Consider the following 19,681-nt stretch of genomic DNA (forward strand, 5'->3'; position numbering starts at 1 on the left):
AAATAAATTAAATATTTTAATTAATTGTTATACAAATCTAAATTATAACAGAGCCTTTAAAATGATCATTGTGCAGAGGAGGCAAAACTAAAAGTTGTATTAATCATAATCTTATCTAAAAAACTTTGCTCTTGCCCACAATATTTAATTACATTTCTCTTTTTAGTAGGTTATTCATCCTTAATTTGGATACTCCTTATGTCTTCTAAAATTTAAGGAATCAAAAAGCTTTCTTTACACAATATCATATCCTAATTAGTAAAGTTTTTTATTTGTTTAATGATTAATACCTCGCTAACCACTGAATGGATCAAGTTCTCAATTCTATGGAAGCATCATGAAATCATTTATTATCATATTTAGGTCCTGGGATGATTTAAGGTAATTTAATTGCATCATTATATGATAGGGGCGCAATCACTTTACTATATAAATAGAACGAAAAGTGATTCAACATGAGCCAACCAATCCTATGCTGTATTTTTTATAAGTTTAAAAAGTACACACAAGAGTTTACTGTTACTTATATATCAGCTGCGATTTATAAAAAATTATTGACCTTGTCTTTCATAATTTAGTACGTTATGGAAGTTAATTAGCTTACATTCTTTTCCAATTCAATAACATTTATGTATTCAAATCATTGTTACAGTTGTTAATGAATTATCAAGTAACTAATAACTGTATACATCATTCCTTATTCTTGAAATCAAAGATTTCATAAGCTTCAAATAAAATTGCTAAATTCTATATTTGGAAAATTTAAAATATTTGACTCTTTAATTACAATAATTAAAGATTATCCAGCTAAAAATATAAATTTATATTTCTACCAAATAACCTTATCACCCTTTACTTTTCCCCAATTAACCAAAAAAATCACAGAATTTACAGGGTAATTCATTGACCTAACATATCATAACAAATTTAAAAAAAACATTATAAACACTTTTAAAAAAGAATATCATATAAAACGCCGACAACCTTTTGGAATGAAAAGGCCTTTTTGAAAAAAATAATTGTGCGAATTAAGTATGAACTCGTATAAGGAATATTTATAACATTATCTGACACAAAATAGTCTTTAATACATCATCAATATAAACAATTTTAGTGTGTATGTAAGTTTCAAATTGTACAAAACTACAAAGCCTAGCAAAATTTAGAGAAGCGTGCCAAAGCAAAAACTGCATAAGAAAATTGAATAAAAACATGGGCGTGTGCAGCTTTAAAAAAACTTTTTGTTCTATTTCTTTTCTTCTCCCTATCTTTCATTGCAATTTACTTATATAAGTATATTTTTTGGCATTTAACAGTAAATAGGCAATAACAATTTTGTCCATAAGTGGAGCAGACAAAGGAAAATCTAAGTAAGGTTTTGTTGATTAAGCATTCATTTGTAAAAGCCACTATATAGACTGTCAGCAAACCTTGGCAACTTTCAGGGGCCGTAGAGGGGCTATTAAGGTATAATATCGAGCGAATGTTAAGGGGCCTATGATTAAAATGAAGTTTTCATGATTTCAAAATCCGTCAATTATAGAGTGGATGTGCTTCCTAGAATTATAAAGAACTATAAAAATCACATTCTAAAAACAGCTTACGTAAATTGTTTATGCTCGCTTTAACTTAGAAATTAAACAAAGATGACAAAATTTGCAAGCAGCTGAGCACAGAAGCAAAATAGACATGAACATAATGAATCTTCACTCGAAAATTTTAAGTAGACGTACAACCTGAGTTATGGGCTAGCTAATTATTAATTAAAAAAATTGCAACAAAACTAACAAAGTCTAAAATACTTCATATTGTCAAGGATAAAAAGGGATAAGATAAATGGTCCATGAATTGGTGTACATCCCTAACGATGATACATAAAATTACACCTTCTGTAGCGTAAAATTAGTGATTTAAACACTCAACTTAATAAACCAACCAATTAAAATTCACTGAAGTCCAAAAAATTGTAAAACCAATAAATAAGAAAGCGTTATTTAAAAACTTTGGGGACTAGTGTAATAAACTGCCAATTTTCCCCCTCTCTCTCTGTCAGATAGTATATCTTAATTTGGGTACTTCCCAATCATGCTGTAAACATGTTTATCTCTTTGAAGATTATAGAGTACCTTCGCTACGAAAGAAATTATAAAATCGAATCACGTTTAGATCTTTTTGATGCAATTTCTTATTTTTGAGACGAACAAATCTTATAAAGATTTACTTTCATGTAAGAGTGGGGTGTTTAAATATATTTTCATGATTCTGCCATAACTTTTATTTCTTAAAAAATGGAACTCTCACATTTTTGCCTATTTTCGTCTCAAGAATCATTACAGCGATTTTATATATTATTAACTTAATAAACACATTATTTGATTGCACGAGCCTTGTCTAAAGGTGATAAGTGTGCCTGGTAATGAGTTTTTTATGAGCAATATCACTTCCCTTCTTAACCTATAATATCATAACAGATATGATTTAAATTCTTTAGTATGTCTTGTAGTGATCAAAACAAAAAAAACAAATTTTTTTTGGAGAGTGGCGGTACCCTCCCCTAAAATAGTTATAAATCTTCCCATGACCTACCCTGTAAAGAAGAATCATAACAGACAGACAAACATCCAGTTACTTTATTATAAGGATATGTAGCTATGATACTAAAAAATCTTGGAAAAAATGTCCAGACTCAAATGTATTACCCATTAGCCAAGACCTTATTTGATAATGAAAAATGTTTCCCCAATTGTTTTGTGGAAGAAAAATGGTTTAGAATTGTCTTTGGATGGCTGCTTTTATCCCAATTTAGAGTTTAGGATTGAACCAAATATCAAAAGATGTAGAAAAAAATAAATTTTTTTTGTTCTTTAAAAGATGTCGGGGTTTCGAGAAATTGGGGCTCATTAACAGCTAGTTGTTAGATAGATAGGAGTTTTTAATGTGAAATTGTAAATTCCTCCAACCCTCTAAGTAACCTTAAAATTTTTACACCCAGACAAAAATCCTATTTCTTTAGTATAAATATTTGAATAGCTTTCAATTTTAGCCAATTTTTTCCAATAAAAATCTTTAAAGTCTTTAACAACCCATTTTGCTTACAAAACTAATAGTTAGTTGAGTTGCCATTTTCTGTAGCTACAAAATAGCAAAAAAATATTTCTTTTCTTTGTTGATAACAGACTGCAATAAAGTATTACATTTTGGCTCAATAATGATCATTCTTGATATGCAAAATTATGTTAGCTCTTTTACAGTTAGCTAAAAAAACTGCAAACCAATAAACAGGATTGGAAGAGTAGCAATTCTTGAAAAAATGATGTATTAGCTGTATTGTCTGAATATCCGGTACTAAGGTCACAACCATTTAGAAGAGAAAATAAAGGAATTTGTTTTCCACAACACAGGGAGGAAAAGGACAATACAGGTTTAATTAATCTCCGATTCTTTTAGTGTTAACCAGCTACCTAAGGTACAAGATCATAATGAAAATTGAGGGGGGGGGGGTGATAACTTTTGAATCTATTGTACAATCCCTATAGCCCTGCAACAACTCAACATCTATATTTTCACAAATAACTTTCCAATTTGACTTTATATAGATTTTACTGTCTACACTTTAGGGTTCATTATTTTTTTGTAGTATATATATTTTGTTTTGTATATCCTGCCTTACTTTCACACAAAAATAGCTTAAACCCTGCCGAGGACTTATGTAAAATTTTATATAATGGGGGAAGAAGAGATATTAGTCCTCCTCTTATATAAAGTTTATGTTAATGCAGGGGCTACTATTTAGCCAATTAATTACAATTGAAATTGCTGCAAAATTTAAGATATTGTTGGGGTAAACAATTGTCGTATAACTTTTTTACCATATAACTGAAGGGGAGTGGGTAAGAAGGGGAGAAAAAAGGGACGGGGGTTGTGGGGAAATTTTCACTCAGAATCACATTCCCTTTTCCTTGATGTTTATGTAAATTAAAATAAGCAGACATTTTATTAACTACATATTTACATACACAAAATATGCAAATATAAGATTGGAAAATGTATCGTTATTCAGCTATTTCAATCATACAAGTTTTGTTATAAGACTATATTCCAAAGTTATCTAAATACAATTTTATATTTTGAATGATAGTAGTTTCGTTACTAAAGAAGAATACAAGAAATACAAAAAAGAGAGAATGCAAGATTTGAAATGTTAGCAATTTATCTATCACGTTTTAAACAAGGATGATAGAAACCATTATTGTTGTCAGTACAAACATTATAAAAATTATAAGGAGCTAATAGGTGGTAAATACAAAATAAAGAAATGTATCAAAATAAACAATTTTCCTTTTACAAATTTAAAAGCTAAAATCTTTTTTATTTAAAATATTTTGTTAATTCCTCATTCAATAACTGCATTTGTTTAATACAAAAATTTCTTTTTTATTTAATCCAGGGATTATTCAGACTAACAGGAAGAATTATAGAATATCTTCCACTGGTAAAAAGTTGTATGACTGGATGCAAGTATTTGTGAACATATGCAACGCTATCAATTCTGTAAAAAAGCTGGAGAAATAACAATAAATCAACCAAAAAATTTTAAAATTGGTAAAATCATTGTTTTACTAGTGAACACCTATAACCCTACCCCTTCTTGTATTGAAAAACATTTATTATAGCATTATTAAAAAGCCATAGACCTGGAGGTTCAGGACCACCAGGATCATTCCTGGAAGTGACCTGGACACTAATATTTGATATTGTTTTGTACTATTACAGGACATTTTAGTATTTTGGTTTTCTGGTCATTTTTTTAAGATTAAAACTTAAATTACCAGTTAGCTCTGTAATTCTATAACTCAGAAGAAAAAAAAACTTTCTCCTTTGTTGATGGGTAATAAGTTTGTATATCTCGTAAATTAAGGAATATTTACCAAAATTTGTATTGCATCAAATTTAAGCTAAACATTTATTATATGTTGTATTGTTCAGTATTGGTTCTCTCTGCAATTCCATTTATAAGCGAGGCCTTTCTTTCAATGGTCTGTAATTTTATCTATACATTACAAGTCAGGTTGTTTGACCTCGTTCTATTAGTTCTATTGTTTTATTGCACGACCTTTGAACTATGAATGGCAATAAGGTGAAACCAAGACATTCTCCTTTGTTCTTACTATTGATGTGGTGCAACTGAGTTTATCTGAAGGTACAACTTTAAAAGTCTTCAGCTATAACGCGTTTTTAGCTGAGATTAGAACCTATCACTTTCAAACATAGTACATTAATTAGCTCTACTTTTGTTTCACAAAGAAAATATATAATTCAGTACAACCTTAGAGCTGTTCCTTAAATGGCTATGCTTTCAAAAGTTCACAAATTTACTAACTCGATTGTATTTTTGTTTACAAAATATATAAAGCGCTTTACTGGATGTTATCAACCCTGTTGGTTCAGTACTAATATAGACATTAACATAATAGAATTCACACACAAAGTTCATTACGGATGATGGAAAATATTTCTTTTTCTCTTTTACATTTCTAACATTTTCATAGGATAAGCTTTTCTACTTTGTCAATAGGCATAGTTTTGATTCTAGAGATGACCTTTCAGTTTTATACTTTGTAATGAAGCGTAATCTGGGCAGCTCATCTACTCTATATTCATCTGATTATTAAAAAAGTCCGTATTTACCTACTAGTATTCTATTCATTTGTTTTTTGATGTTTGAGATTAACACCATATAATAATTATGTCCTAAATTTGAATATTAATGCATCAAATTTTTAAAAATTATTGACCTTTAATTTGATGGTTGTACTTATTCTTGTTACTTTATATTTATTTGATATTGATGATGTTAAGTTGTAGTAAGATAAATTGAGATATGATGGAAAGTTTTAACTGGCCAATACCAAGTTTATACAGTTAATAAAATATTATTTGATTTGTATATAATACTTTTTCCTGTTAAGAATGTTTTAACTTGCCCATACTAAGTTTATGCAGTTTATAAAAAAATATTATGAAGCCCTGGAAAGCTGGAAAGTATCATGTGTGACGTGTGTGACGAAATAAAAATACGTCTAGCAAGGAAGGATGAGAGGAGAAGTGGGAAAGGAAACCCATAAAAAAAGATAATAGAAGTATTTTTATGACATCACACATTACTCCTATTCAATGCTTTAATGCGCACGATAAAATAAGTGAGAATTTCCTTTAACCTAGAATAGACGCAAATCCTTAGGTATTACTTAATGACAAAGGTACCTTTATGAAACGGTTAGTTGATTACAGATACTCAGACGACCAATTATAATTCTGCAAAAAATGACTAAATTCTGCACTAAAGGCTAAATTTATAATTTGTTTTTATATTACAGTAAATAAACCTGTCAAATTATAAAACTCGAAGTGGACCCCAATATGTACTGTACAAAATTAGTCCTTTTATCATCCCTTCTTCTGAGCTGTAGCATAATAACTCTTGAAAAAATGCATATAAAGCAATGATCTAGCTTAAAATCAAACTTAAATGAATGTAAAGTTCACCTGACAAGCATAGTTTCCCGCCAGTTTCTTGTCAACCTTCTGCAGTACAAGACTACGGGTACTCATGATAACCCCATTCTCTGGATCTGACGATATTTCTCGTCCCTAAATAATAACATTATTTGATGTTTAAAATTCATAAGAAAATGGATTAGTAAACAATTTTGATAAGGCTTAAGAGGTGACATCTAATTGGTTATTCCATTATCGTTGTTAGGAAAAAATGATAAAACTAAAAGACTATTAATTGCTTTATGATAGAATAGCCCTATCAATGTGAACTTTCTATGAAGGTAATATTAAACTTGACTATTAGGTATTATCATTGAGCAAGTAAATTTAAAATCTGCTGTTCACATTTCCGCTCAAAATAATAAAATCATCTAATCTAATTACTAATTGTATAGTTTAAAGAATGAAGATTAGAATTAAAGTTTAGAGTATTTAAATTAATACCCTTAATTTTTTTATATGCAGAATGTATCACACTTTTTGTATGTATGTATATTGAATAAATGTACTTTTTTTTATTGGGTAAAGTTAAAAGGTACAGAGGGGCACACAAGTACATATGACATACATCCATATTCATATCCATAGGAGTGAGAGATGGATACATATAAAATAAATTGAGTTTCCTTTCACAGACAAAAAGTCAGCATTTTGTTATACATGGTTATTTCATTTGTTAATAATTAAAAAAACACAAAATTTTCGTGTGTCAGTTTGTGTAATAAGTTTGTTTATTTGAATATATAAGCAACCACTTGACCTATCAGGCTATCAGGTTTGTTTTCCTTTTAGGGTATCTTCTTTTGCTACAACTGTGGTTTCAACCTATTATAAACAGGGGTGGAACGACCCCCCACTAAAATCTCACCCCCCCCCCCTTAGTTGTATTTGTTTACTTCAAGATATCTTAAGTCCTCTAAAAGATTGTTGTCGGTCCTTTCTTGTCCATCAAACTAGCGATTCATGAACAATAATACTTAATTAACATCAACACCTTGAGTCTATGGGCCAGACCGCTGGTCCTAGTATTTCATATCAGAATTGCAAAAATGTGAATCTATCTATATCTTGTCTTTGGATTGGATAAATATTGTATTTCCCATCTTGTCATTTTCAGACAGAAATAAAAATTGGCTGGGCATGCCAAATGAGATTTTATTAGCTAGAGATTTTTTTCTTTTTATTTAACATTGGGTCCATTTTTTGTTTTATTAATATGAATGAACACAGGGATAGGAATAACTTCTTTCTTGCCTCAACCATATTAATAAAAATTGTTAAAAAAACATTTAAAATTTGCATTAATCTCCTAAGAATAGATAAATACCAAAGAACCTACCCCGAAACCAAACCTAAACGTAAAAAAGCTTTAGATGAATTTGCACCAAAACATGATCAAGTCTCTCCAAAAATATCATAAAACAATAAAAAGACCAATAGGAAGCTTCCACCAAAAGCACAGAACGGCCGAAACTAAGATTTTGCGAACAAAGAATTTTTTTATTTGCAAATTTTTCTAGCTAAATTTATCTATTGTTAGAGCAGGAGTAAGATTCTTTTTTATTATTTTTTTATATTTTGCATTTCTCTACTTTTTCTTTTAATGTTGCTCTTCTTCTCAAGTTTTTTTCTCAACCTATCAAAACTTATTTTATTTCTTTTTTTTGTATTTTTATTATTGAAAAAGATTTGGTCATAGATGTGTTTCCTGAAAAAGAAAAGAGAATACCGAGATATTAATAAGTAGATTAAAAGTAATAGGTGTTGTTGCTCTATAAGGTGCGTGTCTTTGATAAAATAAGAAGGTTGCTTGGAAGCTTTTTATAGTGCCTATAAAAAATGACGCCATACTGGCCTTCCATTGGCCAATTAAAATGTATACTATTACTGGCCTGTCATTGGTAATTTAGTTTGTGTAATAGACTATCATTGGTCATTTGTATTGAAATGTTATATCAAATTAAGGACAGAACTCCCAGATAAATACTATGCAATCAATGGTTATTTTGCCTGTATTGTACTCACATAATGCCGTCAATGTACTTTTTCCTTTGCTCCTGTGGAATCTTGTAAGCCCAACTAAATCTAACCTAACCTAATATTTGTTTGTGGTCAACTTTCGGCGCAATGAAAACTTATTTATTTATGTTTATTTTTACAGCATACACTCAAATTCTCTGTCAATGGTTTAAAAGTTTACTTATATAATAATATTCATTTTTGTAGAACCTACCTTAGTTTAAATAGATGATTTGTTGTTTTCAGAAAATGTTTGTAACTAATGTTTGATGTCATAAGAATTTTAGGCTATATTGGTTCTTTAATATTCCATTTTTGATTATTTCAGAAACAGTTCTGCTTAATTTCCACTAGATGATGACCTCTTGGGGGCTAAGTGAAGGTTTGGGTAAAAAACCTTTCCACCCCACTTTGAACATATTCATGACCAGGAGTTCCAGGACAAACGCAGGAATTCCAAACGTCGATGACTATGCCCTGGTTATAAAGTAAGGTAAGACAACCAACTCTTTAATTGCACGACTTGTGCATGGTAATAAGTTGCGCAAGACATTCTTCTTACTATAACTATAAAAATCGCGCATTTGACAAAACAGCAGTAGAAACCATTTTTCTCGTATTCATTCGAATCCGGTGGATAGGAACCGGTTCTCATCCATACGAAAAAACTATGTCTAGCATCGTATTATATCCAGCTTTCTACAAATATAAAAATGTACAATCATAAGATTAAAACAAGTTTTTTTAGCCCGTGCCTACAAAAAAAACTGGTTTAAATCTTATAATTGTACATTCTATATCCGCGGAAAGCCGTTTATAATACGATGCGAGAAATAACTATTAACGTCTTAAGATTTGACGTGTTGAGCCGAGATTTTAAGTTTTAGAAAGTTGTTTAGAAATTATCCACAAAATATAGATATTAGGATTAATCAAAAAGTATTTCTACCTAGAAGTATACCTCACTTTCAGTTTTTCTCTAAATATCTTTTCACTTACCAAATATATCTCCAGTCCTATACCAAATTATTGGATAATCTTAAATAAATCTATGGACTTTATAGAACCTGGGATAGGTTAATGAATGATGATTTATTATTCAACCTTTAATTCTGTCAAAATTAGAATCTTTTGTCACTTCTCTTTAAAGTGGGTTGAGTTATTTATTTATGTATATTCTATTTTTTTTTATAATTTCGGGCGGAGAATAATTTGTTCATCCTCTTTCACCTATCCCTAGACTGGACCTGTAGACTGACTTAATATTAGACATATAACAAATACTCAGTATTACCAAATCAAATTATTTAAATATTTCAGGATTAGCTTGGAGTAATTGTATAGACAAATAGGCTTATTGAGAAGTAGAGGCGTAGATACTTTGAAACTTGTTGGTGCTACTCAAATCTTATTAAAGCAATAGTGTGGTAACTTATTGTATTTAGCTTTAAATAAATTTCCATAGATTTTTTGAGACATTTTTTGTATGCGACTAATAAAGAAGCCAATATAACATTAAGCATGCAATTAGCTTCAACACTTTAATCAAGGGGTTATGTATTCGAAGGGTAATAGTGGACTAAAACCACATTAGGACTATAATTTATAAGTAGAAAAAAACCTTTTAACTTGGGATAAAAAATTACACATTTCTTAATCTTCCTTGTTAATCATTTAAATCTATCCATTTATTTATGTGACTAGACAGAGATATTGAATATATAAAATCCTAAGAACATATTCTTTATATTATAAAACAAGGACAACACCGTATATAAGTAGCGGGACAAACTTAACCACAAATTCATAGATTAAAATAATTCGCGCACAAAATAATTTATTTTATCAATTGTGACACATTTGTTTTAAAATAAAGTGTAAAGATAGAAAAAAAACTAGTTGACAATGGGATGAAAAAAGCATTGACATCCAACAAAATGAAAAGCCTAAATATATCCCCATCCCCCCTCTACACCCTACCCCCCCCCCCCCCCAAAAAAAAGATTTGTCTTATAGAAAATATCATTTTATGAATGATAATGAAATAAACACACAAAAAATCAATTTAATAGGCCAAGAAATAGATGAAAAAATATGCTATTTCTCTAAAAATATTTAAAGCTAAAGGCATTTTAAATGAAAGTTTGGAAAATCATCTTTTCTTAAATGACTAGGTCATCTAGACGGAGGAAGAGTTGAAGCTACCCGAAGTGTATAGAGTAGTCTGTGTTAGTTACAAGGGACAGGAGGGGAACAGATAGTAAATTGGAAATGTCTGTATTTCTATTACAAGGAGTGGATTCTTTTAACCAAAAAAATATATTGTAAAAGTCTTCCAAATACTTTTAGGAAAATCCTGGAATACTATTAAACTTTTGATTTAACAAACACTTGTTTTAGGCAAACACTAAATATTAGATCTAATAGTCTACGCCTTTCAGTGAAGGCTTTAAAGCCTTGGAATAAGCAAGCTAAAAATATGTAAAAGACCATTGTGCTATTTTTTATTTGTTAGTTATATTATTGTGAATGGTATGTTATTTTATTCTTAAACAGGAAATATCTTTGCCGTAGTTGATTCAACTGTTTAATCATTATGCCTTCCCTCGTCCCAATCCCAAACCATACACACACACACACACACACACACACAATACCTATATTGCATACATCTTGTGTCAATATTATTGGGAAGCAATTTTATACACTTCAATGCTTACCTTAGGATGTAAGGGCATGACAATAACATCTTAAAAATATATTTTTGCACAATTCCCATTTAATAAATCTAGTGTAGAATATTATCAGTTATAATCATGCAATACTTATAAACAACTGAACTAGCACTTTCAAAAAATAAAATAAATAAAAATTCAAAGATCTTATCTATTAATACAAACAAATTTTAAATTAATTAACGTTTTATTCTAATTTCATTGTTGAAATTTTGTTCCTTTAAAGTATTTGAATTATTACTTTATCTCTGGAAATAAAGATAGAAATAGGAACTAAATATATGGATCCTATATTTTCTTTTCTTATACTATGTTATAGGTGTAAGCGTGGTTTTATTCCAGGATTGGAATGGTTATTTTCTAATTTGATTAATTTTGACTTTCAAGTGAATGTAAGTTTGGCTGGTTTTAACCACTTTTCTCTAAACCTAGAATATTTTATAGTGAAATATCTGAAAGTATAATTAAAAAGCTAGAGAATTAATTTAAATCACTGGAAAATATGAAATATTATGTGACTTAAAATATACTAAGATTAAAAGATCAGATATATTTTTATATTGACATGGGTTGTACTACAATCTAAAAATGTTTATAATATAACCATAAATGAAATAATATTGGTTTGAAAATATCATTACACCAAAATCTACCAAACAATCTGTTTCTAAATACTTACATTATGAATCCAGGTAAGCTTGGTTGGAACAGGATTAGACTTGACCAGACACTCCAGGTACACGTCGTTGCCAGCAAACAAGTTGTCTGGATCTAGTGACTTGCCCAGGCGTAACACCACTTGTGGAGCATCTAGATAGATATATAATCAGATAGGTGAGATAGATAGATAGATATACAGGTAGATATTGTATCTAGCAAAAAGGTTGTTTTGTCCTAGGCTAGACTAGTTAGATATACCGCTAGCTATAGTTACAACATAGATTCTATAGATATTTAAATAAATAGGTACGTACACAAATTTCGGCATTTTAAATATAGTAATAGTTATTTACCGCCTTCCGCGGATTTAATAATATACAATCATAAGATTAAAGATTTTTAGCCCCGAGACGCCGAAGACACGGGCTAAAAACTGGTTTTAATCTTATCATTGTATATTTTTATATTCGTAGAAAACTGGATATAATACGTACCATACATAATTTTTCAGTATGGCTGTGAACCGGTTCTAATCCACCGGATATCGGATCGGTTTCGAAGCGATACTGGAAATAGGATTAGAGTATGATAACAACTATAGCCCTTTGATTTCACATTTGTCCTGATAATTATAATGGTTTGCCCATTTTTTTTTTGAATAATTCTTGATATAATTTTATATCTCTAACGTAGCAGCAAAATATATTAAAATGAATTAGAGCAAAATATTTATAGAAACAATGTCATACGCCATTTCCCCCCTAGTTCTTACAAAACTTTAATTTTTCAATTGTCAGAAAATATGAAGTTTTTGCAGAGTTACAAACATGACAAATTAACATCAACATAACATGTTTTAATTGTTTCATATATCTACTACAATTGCATAACTTCTTTTTACTTTTTCTTTTAATTTTGCAGGCAAAATCCAGCCCCTCCCCAAAAATTTCTTTGATATTTATACTTTTTCTCCATCCTAAAAAAGACAAACAAATTTAATGGTTGTAAATTATAATGATAATATTTTTACTCTCTAACTTTCCTCAAGTTATAATTAATCAGAAATAGGAGGTATCTGCAAAGTATAGGTTTGGTTATAAATCAGAGAGGCATGGATTTCTTACTACTTTGCAATCTATGTTATATTCATAAAAGCTTTTATTTTGGTCTAAAAATATCCACCTATAAAAACATGTTTTTTACATTTTCAAGTCAGCTTTATAAATAATTCCTTTTTATTTGTTAATTATTTGGACATAAATATAAAAATATAGAATGGTATTACTTTTCAACTATTGCTAGTTTTAAAACCAGGCCTCTTATCTTAGGCCACTTTTCTAATAATGCCAATTATATAAATCTACTAGATAATATATCCACTATACATTGATATTGATATTATTTTTTATTAAAGTCTAATCTCAAGAAGACCAAAACCATCGAGGTGTTTTTTAAGAAACCGAATCTCTTCCATTCTTGTTAATTAATTGTTCAATTAAAGTTGAGTGCAGACAATTTAAATTATTTTTTTTGTTTTCCTTAACTTGTGCATAAATTATTTCCTACAGAGATTCAATGAGTTTCCATCAAACATTCTAGATCATTCATCATGAACTGATGAAAACAAAAATAAAGAAAAATGATCAATGTGTTTTTACTAATAATTGTGAACGTTCCAAAAAGGATTAAACTGAAAGGTGATTTTAAAAGAGAATACTACTTGAAATATTGTTTACAGCGGCTTTATAAGTCATGTTTTTAATGATAATTTGTTTATTCTTAATAAAAAAAGGTTACATAAAATGTTTATAGTTTTTTTAACGCCTTCAAAAACTAAAATAAGGACCAAAAATCCCACCCATGTCTTTCAAAGTTTTGAAAATCCATAAAAATGCATTAAAACATGAAATAAAATATTTAGAGCAATATTAACTAGAAAATAGTACATTTCTTTTTACCAATTTTGGATATGACGTGACGAAAACAATTTCAACTAAAACTTTTTTTATTTTTCACAGTTTTTCTGCTGCCACTAATTAAATGTGTAAGATGTGTATTCATTACCGCAATTATATCACATTATCAAATTATTAGAACCAAAGATTTACAACAACATTAAAAATGCCCCATTCGATATTTTTACTCTCAACGACAATCATTTTTATTTGGTATGATGTCTCTTTACGAAAATTGAACTGTATTCTCATTTAATTATAATTGCATAGCTTCTCTATAATTATCGTCTGTCCATCTGTCATTCTTTCTAATGGACTGTTCACATATTTAAAGTTTTTTTGCGATAGCATTTTTGGAGTACAATCCACTTATGTATAAACACTACCCTAGTAACAAGTAAGTAAAACTAGTTAATCCTAGTGAAATAAATAGATTGAAAATAGAAAAAATATCTGATAAAGATAAGTTTGGATTGTTTTCAGTAATCTTAACAAAATTGTCTGACTTTTCAAATGTCAAAAATTTGCATTTTTTTTCTTATTTTCCTGGCGTTTACTCATGCCACCAAAGTTTGATTACATTTCATTGACTTTTAAACCTACAAAGAAAGCAATCAATTACTTGACAACTTTAAAAAACATTAATCTTTTTTGAATCCTCAACAATCTGATAAAAAGGTACTTACAAAGAACTTTGATCTCCCAGGAATCCTCTAAAACAGTATTGTCATGAATAACTCTGCAGGTGATGTATTGACCGTCATCTTCAATACGGGGCATGTATTGTAGAACACCTTTGCTAACCCCTTGATAGCTCGGTACCTAAACAGAAAGAAATATAGAAATATTATAGATTGATGCTTGGCATTTATTCGGAAGTATTCTTCTCTACTCAACACTTCATACCTGGAATTTGAATAGATTGATTGATAGATACTGTACAGATAATTGGTTTGGATTATAATACTTCCTTACTTACTCTTTAGGAGATTTTTACCTGTGTATAATATATATTTTAACACTGTTAAGATACATTTTACTATTACACCTAATGTTAATATTTTCTAAGTGACGGAAAACAAACAAGGTATATTTATTTTTTATTACAAAGAATTTTAATACTTAACAGAAATAATTTGATTTTCTTTACTTCTTTTAAACTGAATTATTGGTGGTTAAATGCATATAAACGTAGTCTCTTAGGATATGATTTTACTTGTTTTATTTACATATTCGTGAAAATAAATATATCATAATGAATACTCAAATTATTTTGTGTTGTGTAGACATATACAGTCATAGAGTCGCTGCGCTGTTTTAATACACGAAAAAGGGCGTTGCCTCTCTATAAAGCGAATATTTCATAACTATTTTATCATATAATTTTCTTATTGAATGTATAATATGTTTTTTTAGTAGCGAAGCTACTCTATAATTCACAATGTCCGTCCGTCTGTCCGTTTGTCCGTCTGTCCGTCCGTAATTAATGAATTGGGGGAAACGTGACTTTCTCGGCTCCTAAAATAGATAGAGAGCTGAAATTTTTTGACAACATTTCTATCATTAAGGAGCACAAGTAACTATAAAACGTCAATTCGGTCGGACTGCTTTTTAGCAGGTTTTAGGCTATTTTTTATATTTTCCAATTTTTCCCCATATCTTTGGTGTTTATGGTCCGATTTTCAAATTTTTTTCAGTTAAAGATATCAAAATTTAATTTCCCGTCATTTGAAGAAAACAACAATGACGGTCAGACTACCTTTTTGCAGGTTTTTGGCTATTTTTATATTTTTCACATTTTTCCCCATACCTTTGGTGTTTATGGTCCGATTTTCGAAATTTTTTCAGTTGAAGATATCAAAATTAAATTTCCTGTCCTTTGAAGAAAACAACAATGACAGTCAGACTGCCTTTTTGCAGGTTTTTGGCTATTTTTATATTTTTCACATTTTTACCTATCTTTGGTGTTTATAGTCCAATTTTCAAAAATTTTTCAGTTAAAGATATTAAAATTAAATTTCTGGCGTTTTAAGAAAAGAAACAATGGCGGCCAAACTACCTTTTAGCAGGTTTTTGGCTATTTTAATATGTTTGTCATATTTCCCCCATATCTTTGGTATTTCTTGTCCAATTTTAAAACTTTTTTTGCATTAACAGTTTCAAAATATTTTTTCCCATTGTTATGTGCATCTAGTATGTAATTTACTTTAACCGTCTTCATCATACAAAATAAACAAGGTTTCGTGTTAATTTTCTCCAATGAATCTATTCTTGATTTTAATAAATACACTTTAGATCTACTTCTACGTATTCCCATCCACAATTTTTTGTGCTTCGCTACTTATGGATGTTGTCATCCTTGTTGAATATTCATTCCATTTCATTTCATGTAGCTGACTATTTCAAAATTTTATGCTTTCAACAATAAAGTTTAACTTTATGGATGCAGTATTGTTTTGTTCTTAACACTTAGGTCGTTCAAAATATAAGTCGTCACAGAGCCTATCGGCTCTTCGTTCCGACACTTGCTAAAAATGGATGACAGGCACCTTCAGGGTCCGATTCTGCACAATATCTTTTCTGTACATAGATTTTTTTTAGAGTTTTACAACTATTATAACGAAGGTTATTTACTAAAATGTACAAAAGTAAGAGATTTTCTAAACCCAATACTTAGTTGGAGTATTTCAGTGGTTATTTGTACTTTTAAACTTGTGTACATTGTTAAACTACTGGGTATAAAAAATAATATTGTTGCACCTTCCCTGGAAAGTACCATGGATACAGGTAATTATTAGAATTTTAAAAAAGGAGTGTTTTTTAATTCATCAAAATTGTTCACTCTCTTCCTGAGAAAGTGCAAATCTAAAATCTGCAAAAAGAAGTTTAATTATATCTCTTTATTGATATTACACTATTCTAGGGTATTACAATTTTTACACTATAGAGAAAAATAATTGAAAAAAATGGACTTTTAGATGGCATAAAGTTAAAAAATTACTATAATGTAATTTTATGTATAATTATTTACTGTATTTTATATTATATTCTTAAGCAATTTAAATCAACAAAGAATTCAACATAGTTTTGGTAAAACTAACATATAAAAATAATAAAACATTTATGAAAAAGCTAAGTGTTACATTCTTAGTGCAGGGTGCTAAGCTTTTTAGAACAAACTTTAATTATTGCCAGTTAAAAAAAACTTTTCAAAGACAGCTTGTCAAAAAAGCACTACTGATGAACAGACGAATTGATGTAAGTAAATATGAATGATAGATTCTTTGCTAAATAAAACAGTATATAAAGTGTGTTACTTTATTTTATGTTTCATTATTATTTGGCCACAACTTGGTCAAAAATGCTCACAAATCAGACCTTTTTCGACCAAAGATACTCAAATTTGAGTATCTTTGGTCGAAAAAGGTCTGATTTGTGAGCATTTTTGACCAAGTTGAGGCCAAATAATAATGAAACATAAAATAAAGTAACACACTTTATATTTAAAACTGTGCAAACTTTTTCATTTTCTAATTGTAATTCTCTACAATACTGTAAAATAGATATTCATTACTACTTAGAGCTGAGTCCTATAATAGGTATTTCATTTCAATGTACTTAGCAAGCATTTACTTTCATTACCCTGGTTGCACTGTATAGAATATGCAGTAAGATAAAATTATCCAGATATTCCATCTAATAACTTATTTTGGTTCTTACTTTTCGCCAATTAAAAAACTATTGTCTTATGTTGATTTGATAACAGCAGAACAGTTTTTAATTAATTTTAAGATCTGTACCAAAATTGAATTTGTAGTTGTAAAGCTTTTTTTCAAATCCAACAATTTCAAAAGCCTTTATTGAGGAAAAGGGCGAAAAATGGTATTTTGTTTATTTGTATTTATTGCAAAAATGCAAAATCTTAAAATGATTTTAAATAAAGATTTATGGTTCCTTTTATTAGGCAAATATTTTCCCTTTTTCAACTAATGGTTTTTAGTATTATTAAAATGGTTACAAATATCATATTCAACAAGAAATAGTTTGCATTCAAAATTGAAACAAATCTAATTTTCTGTTTATTTTCAAAGTACAATGTATTTTTTCACTTATCATTGAAAATTATTAATTAAAATTTTTGAATGCAAAGTGTCCTTAAACAAAAAAATGTATTTAATTAAAAGGTAAGTTTCATATATTGTGGTTTATCAATTATTGCCATCCTGTATTTACTAAACCCAAACAAACACTAAGATTGATAGATGACATGCAGAAGAAGTGTTATATTCCACAAATTAATTTCACTATCTGCATTATTCTCTTAGATTGGGAAAGAATTGCCCTGAGAATTAAGATAGGTTCAAGTTAAATACATTTTTCATAATACAAATAAATTTTCATAAGAAGTTTCATTTTCCAAAGAAATTTAAACTGTAAAGAAAAGATTATTTTTCTGCTGTTAACCTTTATTTGTTACAATTTTAATTTCAATCATTATTGATATGCTTTTGTTTATCTATTGTTCTAACAAGCGTAATGTTGCTGTTTGAAAAGTCTGGTAACACAAAATAATGTATTAAATTAAAAGGGAATTATACTTCTTAATTCACCCAATTCACAACTTTTGGGGGGAGTTTTCTGCCCTTATCAGGAACAAGTGCAACTAATAACAAATGTAAGTGTAAGAAAATATTTTCCAAGGTTAAACAAATCAACCTTCAAACAATTTTCTAAAGGTTTATGAAAATAAAAATGAGAGTTTATGGACCAATATTTTGTTAGTTGTTTCAGTAGTTAATAGCTAGTAGTTTCAGAAACTAGAGAAGCTTGATTTTTATGAATAGATTTAAACATTTTTATGTTTTATTCTTCTTTTACATTACTAAGCATAAAAATGACTATTATTTTTAATTACAATTTATTTGATTTTCCGTCAATACAATTAAAAATTTTTTTAACACAATTGTTAATTATGTATATTATCTATCTATAAATGTCTATCCATTTAAATTTTTCAAACTGAAATAATTTTTCAACCCACTCAATCTCAATTTATGAGAAGAGAGTGAAGGAGAGAGACAGGTTGTGATTTTAAAACCAATTGTTTGTAAATTGTCAAAGGAAATTTAAACCAGATCTAGGTCAGAATAATAGAGCTAAAAGGTTATAGAGAGGCAGTGCAACAAAGAAATTTTACTCTCTCCATAATCTGGAAACCTTTTGAAACCTTAAAATTAATGAAACAGAACAATTTAAGCTAAATTTATAAGTTATTCATAATTGTTTTGCAGCTTAGCCTTTACTTATTTTTTTTCTAAATATTGCAAATACACAATTAAACCCTCTATATATTTCTAATAATCAAATGTTTTTTATTTGAGTTTCTGACTAAATCCAAAAAATGAGAAAAGATAAGCTTTTTAAATATTACTAATACCTCTATAACTAACAATTCTATAGACGGGCCTATATCAGCCTTGTACCTAGAAAATACACAGACACACCTTCCTAATATAATGATATACCTCTCAATCAAAATCATGGTTGCCAAGCTTGAACCAAAATATTGACTGCTTTTTTTTTTATTTCTAATGCTATCATGTATATTCTAAATTTTTTTTTCTTTTGCACTAAGAAGGAATATCAACAATTGAAACTTTCCGTTTATAGTATAAAAATATTTTGATTAGTTGGGTTAAGGCATCTTAGGTATTTAAACCATCTTGTCATAGCAAATATTTAGACAAATGGTAA

At 28.8% G+C, this 19,681-nt stretch overlaps 1 protein-coding gene across 1 annotated transcript in view; it reads right to left on the reverse strand.

Annotated features, from left to right (window-relative positions):
• The window catches only part of LOC145331793 (neural cell adhesion molecule 1-like), a 200,062-nt gene that overhangs the window by 82,098 nt on the left and 98,283 nt on the right, over window positions 1–19,681 (reverse strand). Inside the window, exons 13-15 of the mRNA XM_080176634.1 lie at window positions 14,614–14,749; window positions 11,992–12,122; window positions 6,547–6,651 (exon numbers count right to left, since the gene is read on the reverse strand). Of these exons, the coding sequence (XP_080032760.1) occupies window positions 6,547–6,651; window positions 11,992–12,122; window positions 14,614–14,749 (372 nt within the window). The remainder of the gene's footprint in view (window positions 1–6,546; window positions 6,652–11,991; window positions 12,123–14,613; window positions 14,750–19,681) is intronic.

Source organism: Acartia tonsa, chromosome 11, assembly GCF_053477335.1.
Source record: "Acartia tonsa isolate MP-2025a chromosome 11, ASM5347733v1, whole genome shotgun sequence".
NCBI lineage: Eukaryota > Metazoa > Arthropoda > Copepoda > Calanoida > Acartiidae > Acartia > Acartia tonsa.